The 13943-nt window shown below is 43.7% G+C and overlaps 1 protein-coding gene across 2 annotated transcripts in view; it reads left to right on the top strand.

Moving 5' to 3' along the window:
• GC (GC vitamin D binding protein) overlaps window positions 1–13009 on the top strand; it is a 293245-nt gene extending 280236 nt beyond the window's left edge. Inside the window, exons 12-13 of one of the 2 annotated variants that reach the window (XM_085641007.1) lie at window positions 1293–1347; window positions 12752–13009. In XM_085641007.1, coding sequence (XP_085497133.1) covers window positions 1293–1319 — 27 coding nt within the window. In that variant the 3' untranslated portion in view covers window positions 1320–1347; window positions 12752–13009. Of the gene's footprint in view, window positions 1–1292; window positions 1348–12734 lie in introns of both variants that reach the window. The other variant, XM_085641008.1, reaches the window with a different exon arrangement.
• Window positions 13010–13943: the final 934 nt, after the last annotated feature.

Genomic DNA, 13943 nt, shown 5'->3' with positions numbered 1-13943 from the left:
CCTTTTTGGCTTAACGCCGCCACTTTTGAAACACAGGGCTGCACGGTATTACCCTGTGCTGGTGCTAATTACAGCTGCTTAGCGCCAAGGCAGGCACCCTTGCACCATAGTGCAGGGGGGCCTGTGTTGTGGGAATGATTGTTTATGTGCAGACAGGTGTCCCTTCCTGCACATAAACAATATTAAATGGCGATTTGTAACTTCTATGTGTGCTGCTTCGTGCAGCACACATAGACGTTGCAACTCGTAATTTTTAAAATGATTGTTTATGTGCAGGAAGGGACACCTTGAGAAAAGGTTGCTGAAAAAGACATAAAGCCAGACTCTGAAAGATATCAACTTCTAATGGATGCACAGGTAGGGGGCAAGGGAATGGGTCATTGATGATGGGAAGAAGACAAACACTTACAGAAACAGAATGGAAATAAATATTCTTCAGGACACATAACACTGCTTGTAGTGAGATTGGAAAAAAGACATGGTGAACAAAACATTACACTAGTATTATGCACCAGTAGCAATACACAATTGGGACTTTCACATCAAGGACCAATGCTGACAGGACCTTGATTCACCTTTTGTGGCAATACTCCAAGCTAAAAGAATACCGTGTAAAGGTCACAGATGCAGTTAGCACTATGTTTGACACAATCTATATTCCTAGCATACAGAATACTTGGCCCAGTGGGGCAATGTGTCTACTATTTTGCCTACTGGGTAGGTAGATCCCATATGCAATAAGGTAAGCTATCACAGTACTGTGGGGTAAGATCAAAATTTCCACAGCACAGACTATGGAGTTTGTTGGTATTGGAGGACATTTTGCTATCATAGAGGCGTTAAGTTAGGGCATTTTAAAAATTAACTTTTCTGAACTGCTTAGCTCCAAATTTCAAAATGGTCACATGTCCTTATTATTTTAGACTATTTGACTACTGAAAATAATACTGTGCAAGAGATCAAAGGTTAAATTCAGAGCTATTGGGCACACAGGTGATTTTTATATAGTTGAGAGGGTATTATAAAACATATTAATCCTAGCCTGTCAGTAGATGTAGCCTATGTTAAGTGTTAGTTGCTATGTAAATAAAGGATTAATCCAATAACACATAGTTTAATTGTTTAATATAGAAGTAATCAATTGAAGGGGCATTTTCTTAAAACTTTTGATTGTATTATTCAACCATTTAATTTGATATCCTTGCCCACATAAAATTAATGTAAGAAAGCAACATTTTCATACATCATGCAGACTGCAAAAGAATAATGACATTATTTGACATTTCTTTCAGATAAAAACTGGAATTGAAAACATGTGATGTCAGGCATATTAATTTGCCCAAAAAGGTATGTATATTGACACAGAAAAATATTGGAACAAAATCCCTTGCCAAATATACTGTGCCCATTATGTTCAATATATGCCCTACCCTTTTTGTAGGTTTGATTTGAAAAATGTTTCAAAATATTCATTCATGCCAAAGGCAGCTGGAGGTAATGTCTCACATGAACTGTGGTGTGAGAAGTGGAATTGTTGGCTTAGTTATTGGTTGAGCTACCAGAGCCGTGCTTTAGGAATAGAATGTTCCCTCCTTAAGACATTATTTCAACGAGAAATGCTGATGGCATTGGTTTGCAGCCAATCAACAGTAAGTTGTGTCTTTGTACATCTCATTGTAGTTTTTTTTGCATTGAGTGGCACCCTCAGGGAAGCAATTTGGTAACGTTCAAAATTACAATTATTTTATCCTTTCTTAAAATACTTGGGGAATGTTTAACTTTCCCCAGAACCTTCCTTGGGCTGGAGTTAGAAAAGTAATTAGGCCTCCTGGGCTATTTGGGGTAAAGTTGCTTTCCCCCAAAAAATTCTACCACTGGAGCTAGAATACTAAATGATCCCATTTTAAAGACGTATGGCCTTTGACGCTCCATGCCAGGATTGAAAAGTAAACAGTGACCTGAAAGATTTGAAGATCAGGGTAAATAAAAGCAATGAAATTTGCTATTGATAATGCATCTATGTTTGAGAATTCTAACAGGAAAAAGGCAGATTTCCCTTTGAAACAACAAACTAAAAAATCAGGCACATTTTTTCCTAATGAATTTTGAAAACTGCCTTTGTTAATTATTGATCCATTTATGGAGGCATGGCCATGCCATCATCCACGATGGCCACGTGGCAGTGAAGCTCCGGCTACGGTAGCCTGATCGCTATAGTTTTCAGGCATTAATCCAAATATATACTCATCCGCTCTGCTGGCATCCATCAGCCCATTCTTTGCCATACAATATCCTGTATTTTGGGCTGGGATATGAGGAACGGAGGCCATGCCCTCATGGATTCGCAAAGCAGGCCCGACCCTCCTTGAAGGCCCAGCGGCAACAGGGGCCATGAGTGAGCCTGAGGAATGGGCTACCAACCCCTGCTGGGCCCCCGCACTCCACGAACCCCCTCTGTGGCTGACTGCCTGCTCTACCCAGTGGCCTGATGTTGCCTGCAATATGCTGCTGAATCTGGGGAGGAGCATTGCTGGAGACTGGAACCGGGCTGCCTGTTGGTGACTGACACTTCCAAAGGAGGTGTTTACACCCAGCGGCTGTCTCCCGAAGCGCCACAGTTCCTGAATCGACTGTCGTCCCCTGGCCTGATGTTGGTGTGCCTGAGTGACTGCTGTCGGCCACGGTGAGTGCCTACGGGCCATTTGGGGCCCCCACTCTTACCCATTCGGTGGGTTCTTCGGGCTGCACTGAGATTGCTGCCACGTTCGCTGAGGCCCCAGTATGCGGCCTTTTTGATTCCCCGCTGCCGTCATGGAGCCTGTGGCTTGGCAGGTGTGTCCTACATCACAATCACTGCGGAAGGTCCATTCCAGCTGCACCCAGGTGCTCTCGGCCTGCACTGTGTCTACTGCTGAGGCTCTTCACTTCCTGCATGCTTTAGGACATATTTGCCTGGACTCTTTCCTATCCCCATCACCTATATTTGGGGATCAGCCACTGGTGGTGGCTTTGTACTGTCTGTGTAGCCCCATTGCTGCACCCTTTGGACAGTTGAGCTACCTCGGGACCATACGTCGAACTGTGTGGGGGTTGTACTAGCTAACTCCTTATTCTGGGGTAGTTGAGGCCCCTTAGAGCCCTAGCTGCTTTTAGAATTTGCATGTTTGGGTGCACCACGCCATGAGCTGTCCCTCTTGACAACTGAGGTTCCTGCTGGGTGATGGATCTGCTTGGCCCGGGCCGTGCCTCTGATTGCCACCTTAGGTTGAAATCTCCTACAGGTCTCCCCCGAAAACCACCATAGGAAGGGGTGACCCGAAGCAACGCAAGCTCCCCTTTGAAAGGGCCTGAATCCCTGTCTGACACTTAGGAACGTCATGCCACTGAGGAACATCGTAATGGGGCCAATGCTTTAATGGCAGAGCTGCAGGACGGGTTTCGCTCCATCACTCGCTTTGACACATAGACGAGCTGCCTGGATCGCATTGGGGAAAGAATTGAACGTCATGGCACCCGTCTATATGGTGCAGAAGAACGTATATCAGGCCTGGAAGACGGCGCTTTGTCCTTTACCAAATGCCTGGACAAGATGGAAAGACTTCTCAAGACTATAGCCATTAAAAATAAAGATCTCAAAGCGAGATCGCGCAAGAACAATATTCACATCACTCACATAGCAGAATTCACCAATATGTGGCACCCAGACAAATTTGTAGAACATCTGCTGGTTGAACTGTTTGAACGGACAAGGACGCAGTGCTCCGGCTTACACACGAGTGGGGCCTGTTGCATTATCAAGGATTCACCAGCTCTCTGACTTCACTTGGATGGTTCAGGAGGTGCATTACAAATTTCAAGATGTCAAAGCTCTGCTTTGCAAAAAGAGTCTTTGGTATGGCATGCTATACCCTGCCAGGCTTCGAATAGATGTAGATGGAAAGGCTCCAATTTTCAATTCCCTGGCAGAAACTCTATCCTTCTGTAAGGCGCTCCACCCTAGTGATTCCCTGTCATCGCAATCATACACCGGCCGATTTGCAGGCCTCGCCCAGCATGGATCTTTTTCCTACTGGCTGAAATTCTGCCCCTGAGTTTAACAGAGTGATATCCTTGCTTGATATTCACGGGCGGCCCATTAAACTCTCCTTCATTGCCATGTTTCTTGGCAATGTAAAGAAAAAGAGGCCCCCTGCTAGTAGATTAGAAGTTCCTTAAGGCAGGGATCAATAAACCAGTGTAAAGACTTAAGGCAACAAACTGCTACTTAAACCATACATTAATAAGGATTAAGAAAGAGAGAACCAAAAGATGCTTTTTTATCCAAAAGTACAAAAAGTTCAATGCTGTCTACTGTGAGGTAATCCTTTGCACACTAGAGGTACCCTATCCACCTCTATATCCTTTTTTCGGTGTGCATGTCCATTTATAAAGCAATATTCGTAATTCAACGGATTCCTCCTTCTGCAACTGTTAATGCGTTTCAGCCCTGTTGATTGGGCCTCATCAGTACAGGGGTGCGAGGAACAACCTAAAGCATAATATATAGCATCAAAAACATATAACTAAACCTACTCGACTTCAGATACCTACGGGAAAGAAAAGAAAAACTCAGAGATGTGCTGATCACCCATGTGTGCATCAGTGCCCTATAAATAAAATCTCAGACCAAGAGATCATATATGTGTATAATGACTCAAGTGAATCCCATCGGACTAAAAAAGTACCAGACCTCCCCTCATTACTTTTAAAAACCTCAGTGTTGAACTTGCAACCCAAGGGATTCTGTTAGTCCATCCCATCACCACATTCAGGAGCAAAACAAAAAGGAAAGAAATTAGGAAGAGCCTTCCTCCACCCTGGTGTGCATTCAACCGTCGTGTTCCCAGCTCCAAGTGGAACACGTAGTCTAAAGGCATACCCACCCGATGCACAAGAGACTTACTAATAGGTACTGCCCTGAGTGTGCAGGTACTGTAATGTCAACATCTCTGGCCATCTATTTTTGTTGCAACAGCTAATGGAGCTTCGCCCACTGCCATCTAGGGGACAATAACCCACATTTAATATCCATTAACCTCCAAGTCTATAGAAAAAATTAAAACACGCCGAAAGGTTGCACTAAGAGCTGTACCTTGCAACTCCTCGAGTTGTGCGAACCGTAGATAGGCACCCTCAGTGGGTGCCTATCTATCATTCACTATAATCCAGCATTATTACCCCAGTGGGTTGAAGGGAGCTGAAAAAACACCGCTGAGCCTTAATCCAAAATCCATTCACACGGCACTCCCAGCTTCACCGAGTTCGCAAGTACGAACCCAGGATCTGCATGAAAACAGCAGGGCGTCCTCGCGACCAGGCTGGCCGCCTTTAATCCAAAATCGAAGGTTGCCCAACAGTGAAGACGCCACACAGCAGAGAGTTCACCACCTTTAATGAATGGCTGTAGCACAAAAGGGTAACAGTTTCACCCCCAGATCCATAAACAGCCCAACGCGTTTCAAGCAGTACGATGCTCTTGTTCACGGGCAAATGGCAAAGAAAGATGGCAGGCAGTCAATCAGGAACAGCTGATAAGCACACAACTAGTCCCGCCTCCGTGGGCGTACACATGCAAAGCATGCTGGTACTGTGAGCTCCTGTTGTTTTTACCACAGTGGGTGCCTATCTATCATTCACTATAATCCAGCATTATTACCCCAGTGGGTTGAAGGGAGCTGAAAAAACACAGCTGAGCCTTAATCCAAAGTCCATTCACACTGCACTCCCAGCTTCACTGAGTTCGCAAGTACGAACCCAGGATCTGCATGAAAACAGCAGGGCGTCCTCGCGACCAGGCCGGCTGCCTTTAATCCAAAATCGAAGGTTGCCCAACAGTGAAGACGCCACACAGCAGAGAGTTCAACGCCTTTAATGAATGGCTGTAGCGCAACAGGGTGACAGTCTCACCCCCAGATCCATAAACAGCCCAACGCGTTTCAAGCACTACGATGCTCTTGTTCACGGGCAAATGGCAAAGAAAGATGGCAGGCAGTCAATCAGGAACAGCTGATAAGCACACAACTAGTCCCGCCTCCGTGGGCGTATGCATGCAAAGCATGCTGGTACTGTGAGTTCCTGTTGTTTTTACCACAGTGGGTGCCTATCTATCATTCACTATAATCCAGCATTATTACCCAAGTGGGTTGGGGAGCTGAAAAAACACAGCTGAGCCTTAATCCAAAATCCATTCACACGGCACTCCCAGCTTCACCGAGTTCGCAAGTACGAACCCAGGATCTGCATGAAAACAGCAGGGCGTCCTCGCGACCAGGCCAGACGCCTTTAATCCAAAATCGAAGGTTGCCCAACAGTGAAGACGCCACACAGCAGAGAGTTCAACGCCTTTAATGAATGGCTGTAGCGCAACAGGGTGACAGTCTCACCCCCAGATCCATAAACAGCCCAACGCGTTTCAAGCACTACGATGCTCTTGTTCACGGGCAAATGGCAATGAAAGATGGTTCAAAGAGGAGTTGGAGTGTATGAGAATACACAAGGTTAAATAATAATATGTTATGCCAACGTTCACATCCAAAGGAACAGAGCGCATGTTAGAAGCATAATGTGCATGTGCAATGCAGTGGCACAAGCCTGTGTGCATGTACACTTAGTAGTCAGCTCACTACAGTGCCCCAAAAGCCAACGCCATGTGTCTTTAGGGCAGCGCTGCCCGTTTGCTCAGGTCTACCGTACAGTCCAGTAGGTCTTTAAAATGAGACAGAGATGTGACTGAATGAGGTCAGAGATCACATCATTGCACGCACCTGTGCACCCAGGCTGATGCACCCCATCCCTCCCGCCGTAACGCACTCAATTGCAGCCCCTGTGCAACCTGGCCCCACTGGTCACCTGCTGTCATTGGTGTGTGTCCAAACACGACAGCCAGCAGGGTTCATAATTCAGATAGAGTTTCGATTGCGAGGATGGTATACACCTCATGGATCATTTTTTTTATTGCGCATTGTGATATGCGAGGTGGGTGTGGCCATATCACCTGAAGCAGTGTGGAAGAACTGGGACATGTGGCGTCGTCGTTATCCTATTTATATGTACACAAAGTGGGCTGGGCTTGCGTACGCCAGGCCAGCGTAGGGGTGTGAATAATTATTCCGGGGACCTGGGCGTTGTTCAGTTCCTGCCTGGGCAGGAAGTGTACTTATAAACACGGTGCTACGAAGCCGTCGGATACGAAATGCGCATCCTTAACGAGTTTCGCAATGTGGCGGATAGGATTCGTGTGGTGATGGAGCTTGGTACACTACCGGTAGGGGAGTCCTGTTTTCTCCCCCCCAAAAAGTATATATATATATATACATACTTTTTTTTGAAGATATAAAAAATTACATAATTTTTCAAATTTAAAAAAAAGGATAATAGAGTTAAGAAATATTACGAAAAAAATTGACAAATTATAGGTTTTTATAAATATTATAATATGAAATTATCATTTAAAAAACCTTTGAAATTCACTGAAAAAACCATAGGTTTTACAGACGTTATAGTTAGGAATTAGCATTTAAAAAACATTTGAAATTCACTGAAAAAAACATAGGTTTTACAGACGTTATAGTTAGGAATTAGCATTTAAAAAAACCTTAAAAATTCACTGAAAAAACCATAGGTTTCAGGGACGTTATAGTTAGTTGGGCCTTTGACTCATATAAAACCAGAGAAATTCGCCTGTTATAGTTAGTTGAGCTAACAATAACTCGCGCGCCCGCAATGCACTGGTGATGACGTCACATATTACATCACTCATGACATGGTCAGTGACATCACTGATGACATCACTGATGACATCTCAAATGACATCACTGATGAGATCATCCTTGTGATAATCTGATGCACATACTGATGCCCTAATATAAACTTTGATACACGCACTCTAAAATACAGACTACTATTTTTGAAACCATACATACAAGAATGCCAGATACTACATACCACCCACTATTTCCTAGGTCTACACACATCCAGTCACTTATACATGCAGTACTATAATATGCACTTATACACCTATACATACAGTCACACTCCGCCACTCATCCATACAGTTACTCACACACCTAGTCAGTCATGCAAAGAATTATCAAATACCCATTTACTCATGTATACAGTTATACACACCAACTACGTTATTTATACACACACCACATCACTTATTTATGCAGATACTAACACATACCTACTGTCTTATACAATCACTGATATAAGCAGACACTCATTTATACACGCACTCTTCAAATAACTTACTCTCACGTATAGTCATTTATATACTCCAACACTCACATATACTGTCTTAAAACATATGTAGTTACTCACACATATACCACTGAGACATTCATTCACTCACCAACACACCCATACACACTCTAACTCTCCCATACAGCCCTTCCCAGATGCCCTTTTTAATCCATACAACCAGTGAATCACCCACTCAGACATCTATGCACATAGTCACACCCCCCACCCATACAGACACTCAGGCACCATACATATACTCAGACAACAAAAGACAACAAATCAAAAACCCATATAGACACTCATGTAGCTACTCACCAACCCATGAAGCCGCTTATACACCAACTGAGACACTAATACAGACTTTCACACAGTTTAGTCACTAACCCATACACTCAGTAACACATGTTCAATCACTCACTTATACAGTCAGTCAAACACCTACTAAATAATCCATTCAGGCACTTGTAAATCCACTCTTTCTTCAATACACCTTGGCATAGATATATATGAAAAATATTTAAACTTTACAGAAACACACATTCACTGGATGATGTCATCAGTGATGTCATAAGTGATGTCATTTGAGATGTCATCAGTGATGTCATCAGTGATGTCACTGACCATGTCATGAGTGATGTAATATGTGACGTCATCACCAGTGCATTTCGGGCGCGCAAGTTATAGTTAGCTCATCTAACTATAAAGGGTGAATTTCTCTGGTTTTATATGAGTCAAATTGGTATGCAAACATGTATACAGGTCAACCCCAGTCTGTTGATATTAAGGTGGTGTCATCGGAGGGGAACAGGTTATAGCCAGTTGTAAGTCACGGCTTAATAGCCGATGTTGTATCTTCACAGGATTGTTCGTGCAGGTCCTAAAATATATTCTTTTCTTTGATCTTATTACCTACAATACATTCCACTAATATTTTTGGTACTTATGTGCGGTTTATACAACAATTGCCCCCATGGTATGTCATCGTTAAATCCTGATTTGTATGTTTCTAACTTGTATACCCAGCGCTGTTCGTTGGACAGTAACTTTTGTGTTAGAGCCCTAACAGTGTCCATTTTCTTGATTGCTGTCCAGTTCACGTCCATATCGGAGTGACCTTTTTCTAAAAATTGTGTTGTGACTTTTGTGGAGGTTTTTTTTGCATTGTATGGTGCTCCTGTGCTCATTGATTCTAATTTCCTTGTTGTCATCCGATATATTGAAAATTACATGGACAGGTAATCATGCGTATTACGTTATTACTGTTACAGTTCATATGTTGTCTTTGTTCCCAAAAGGTAGGGAGTCCAAAATCAATGTTTTGACTGTTTTGTAAGTGTACAGACCGTGCAAGAGCCACAGGGGTAATCCCCCGTGACACGGGGTTGATTCCATAACGCCAGTCGGCGTTCAGGTTGGGCTTTCCGTGTGTCACTATGAACTTACATGTCACTTATACTCATGTTCTTTTTCAATGAGAAGAGGGGGGGTTTGTAGGATAGTTTGTTTGAAGTCAGAATTCTCCAATTCTTGACTATTATTTTCCAATGCCATTGACATTGTTAACTTTCCCTTATCTTTGGAAGTGTAATGTAGTACTCATGTCTAATTATAACTCTATTATACTAATTTAATGTGCTTGTCTTACTTAAAATGCGTTATTCACTGTTATGTGTTTCTATGCTTTCCGGGGTGGGAATCTGAAAAAAAAAATCTTTTGTGAAAGATTGTGGATTTACAGGGGCTGAAGTGGTAATGCATAATACAATGCTCTGCCATAATGCACCTACCTGTTCTCCTGAAATGGACTCCATCCAGCATCCTGGTGTATCTTGTGACTGTTACTTGGTTCGTTCCTTATCTTGATAGTATGCTTTGTCTTGTATGTGTGATGTCATGTGGTTACTCAGTATTCTGTGTGTGTCAGTTGTAACCACAAAGAGCAACCCAGAGACCAAGCTGATAAAAACACCCTCCTGGACGGGCACTGACCCATTATCTAATTATTTTGGTATTGTTCTGAGCAACACAGTAACGAATAGTTTAACATATATTCCTGTCTACATCCAAATATCTGTACCTGTGGTCACCCACCTTGCAGTTTGTCACTGCCTAATGCATGTTCCAGTGCACAGCTGAAGCACAGCACCATGTGATCACATGGGGCACAACATCAAGTACTCCTCGAAAGTGCATCACTGAGTACTTGTTGGAACTGGCAGCTTCTGGTTGGTTGAAGCAGTACCCCAGTCAGGAAGAACCTGCCACTCCCGTAGGTGATTACAAACACTGTATAACCTGCAGTTAGCCTTGGGTAGCTAGGCACTGAGCAGTCAATCTGACCACAGAGGCAATCTGTAAAGCATTGAAACAGCACTTACTCACAATAAATACCTTGAGTGTAACAAAAAAGACTTCATTCGTGATGTATGTAAATAACGTTTCTATTCAACACACATAATAATCAACACAACTTGAACATCATGTATTTTTACGCATAAATCACATTCAGAATTATTACTAGCAGCACTAGGCCCAGCCATGTTCGATTGACATCAGAAATATGCACACTTGGGAAAGATCCTAATCTACACTTCCCCACTGCACCCCTATGTGGTGCAACACATTGTCCACCCTAGACCCACCCTAACAATTCTTAAAATTCATTACCACATAGGACTCACAGATGGCAGAGCCTAGGTGCTGGGCTCAAGGTTGTTGGAGCCTTTTGTCCCTGAGGCATTGGTCAAGAGTCTAGCCAGCTAGCCCTTGGAGTCACTTTGGGATCCTGGATTCAACAAATGCAAGTCCAGTCCTTCTCGCCCTGGCAAAAGGGCAGCAGGCCAGCACAGCAGGGCAAATAGTCCTACAGAGCAGCAGTCCATCAGAGTAGCAGCCCTTTTGGAAGCACAGCTGTCCTTTTTTTCTGGCAGAGTATCCACAGGTCCAGAAGTGTACTGAAGAGGTGGTATCTGAGATGTAATATTTATACCTGGTGCCCTCCCTCTGGAAGGTGGGAGAGGCTTCTAGAGGGTTCTCTTTGAAGTCCCCAGGCATCCTGTCTGTCCTGGCTCCAGAATAACTGCAGAGGGTATGCAGCCCTTTGTGCGGAGACAGGGCACAACCTATCCAAGTGTAAGTAGGGCTGTGCCCAGCTCCGTCCTCCATTCCTCCCAGTGATTGCCCATCCAGGCACACCTAAGCTCTCTATTCTGTGTGGCTGTCTAGAAGGATTACACAAAGCCCAAATGTGAGCTACACTCAGTCATGTGACCCAGAGACAGGCTACATGCGCTAAATGGCTAAGGCAGGAAAATGTCAACTTCTAAACGTGCCATTTTTAAAATTGTAATTTTAAATCCGACTTTACCATAAGAGAAGATTTTTCATTACAATTCCAAAGACATTAACAATGAACTGGTTACCTGTTTCTATTTGGCAATTACAGTGTATTAATTGTGAAAAGGTAACTACAATTTTATACTATTGGAAAGGTAGGACGTGCAGTAGTGAATAACATTTTTTTTTCATTACCAGGATATCTAAAACTTAACAGTACATCTCCCACTTTTTTAAATACATTGCACCCTGCACACTGTCCTGGGCCTACCCTAGGGGTGACTTATATGTTTTAAATAGGAAGGTTAGGGCCTGGGAAAATATTCATTTTGCCAGATCGACCTGGTAGGTTAAAACTGCACACAGGCTGCAATGGCAGGCCTGAGACATGTTTGAGAGGATTCTTAAGTGGGTGGCACAATACGTACTGCATGCCCACTTGTAATATGTACTTTACGGGCTCTGGGTACATGTAGTACCACCTTACCAGCGACTTATAGGTAAAGTAAATATGCCAGTTGGAAATAAACCAATGCCATCATGTTTTAAGGAGTGAGCACAAGCACTTTAGCACTGGTCACCAGTGGTAAAGTGCTCAGAGTCCTATGGCCAATAAAAACAAGATCAGCAAAAATGGAGGCGGTAGTCAAACAGCTTGGTGGAAGACCACCCTAAGGCTGACAGGTCTAACACCTGTGATCTCCTGAGACACATTCACATGTGTACATCCCCTGCAGTTCTCAAAGGTCAAGCAGCCTGAGGCACATTTTGAAAAAACTGCTGGTAAATCCTCAGCTCTGTCAAGGTGTGTTGTGAGCTCTCCTGCAGTTATCGACACAGGAATGAGAGACATTTTATTAATATTACACAGCAGCGGGCCACTGTTCTTGTATGTGCCGCCACAGTCTGCCATGTCGCATGGGTCGGCCTATATTTAAAGAAAGTTCATGGTCTTTGATTACTAACCCATCCACTGCAAGCCTGGTTTGCACTTCTGGGGGATATGCACCTTTCAGTTTCTTTATGTTTGAGAATTGCTTTGAAAATGTCATACATTAATAATGTTTCTCAGCATTGTTTCAAAATAATGGCAACCCTTGCTCGTCTCATTACAGGCTTTTTATTTTCACAGACATGGAGCCTGGTAGTTATGTAACAGCTGCAGCTCAGCGGCCAGAACAGCCTATCAATCAACTAAGTACCTTTCCTGGCACTAGGATGAATGAAATATCCACAAATAGGGAGCACGTGCTCACATGTTACCTGGAAATTACAACTACAACGTAATTGTCCTATTCATTGTAGCTTTTAGGTGCCACTAATGTGCTTTCTCATCAGCCTCACAATGAGACTTGCTTTGGAAAAAATAAAAATATATTTCTGGAAAATAGACCTGTGTTTTTTCTTTTTCTCCTTTCCAGCAAGTACACATGGATAGGGTGACTAGAATTTTAAAGCCACAAACTGGGACATTTCACAAAAATAGAAGAAGGACTACAATTTTACTTCAAGCGAGCGCACAGAATGACAGCACTCCTCATTACCCTACATAGGGAGCACTACGGAGAGGGTGCTGCACTGTGACGCTGTGCCTTTTTCGTTGGGCATAAGATGCAGGGTACGTGTCATTAAGCGGCAACCGCTTGAATGGACAGTGCACGTGTGCATGTAGAAGTGAAGGTAGAGAGCTGGAGAAGCAGCTTTAGTTGGAAGGTCCATGGGAAAACCATGTGACTGGTGCTATTCATCATTAAAGAGGCCCTCAGTTTTTTCTATGGACAGCAGGGGGGCATACTGGAGACACGGGAGACCTGACACTGTGAGGGCTCAGCTTGGGGTGATGCACTGCTTGTTACCAAGGGCAGTATTAAAAGGGGTCACTGCTGTGTTATTGGTCTGAGGAGAAAGAGAAGCCAGAAAAGACAATGGGGCATATTATCAAAGACGGCGTTAAAAAGTATCGCCGGTATAGCGGCAGAAAACTGCCACTAAAGCGTCAATAATGGGCTTGATAATATGCCCTGGAGAATTCCAATAGAAGCCCATGTTCACACCAGAACATGAACTTCTATTGGAATTCTCAAGGGCATATTATCAAGCCCATTATAACCGCTTTAGCTGCAGTTTTCTGCCGCTAAACCGGCGATAATTTTTAATGCCGTCCTTGATAATATGCCCCAATGTGACTTATAGCAGGGCAAAACTGGGAACCCAAAGCAGCCCTGGCAAATATTATCTGACCAGTCCCGGTACAGCACATTGCGAGTGAGCCTGCCCACTACAATGGGGGCTTGTGGGGGTTCTCCCCCCAAGAAAAGTTGGAA

Source organism: Triturus cristatus, chromosome 2_2 (assembly GCF_964204655.1).
Source record: "Triturus cristatus chromosome 2_2, aTriCri1.1, whole genome shotgun sequence".
Classification (NCBI taxonomy): domain Eukaryota; kingdom Metazoa; phylum Chordata; class Amphibia; order Caudata; family Salamandridae; genus Triturus; species Triturus cristatus.
This window is presented reverse-complemented; position numbering and strand designations above follow the sequence as displayed.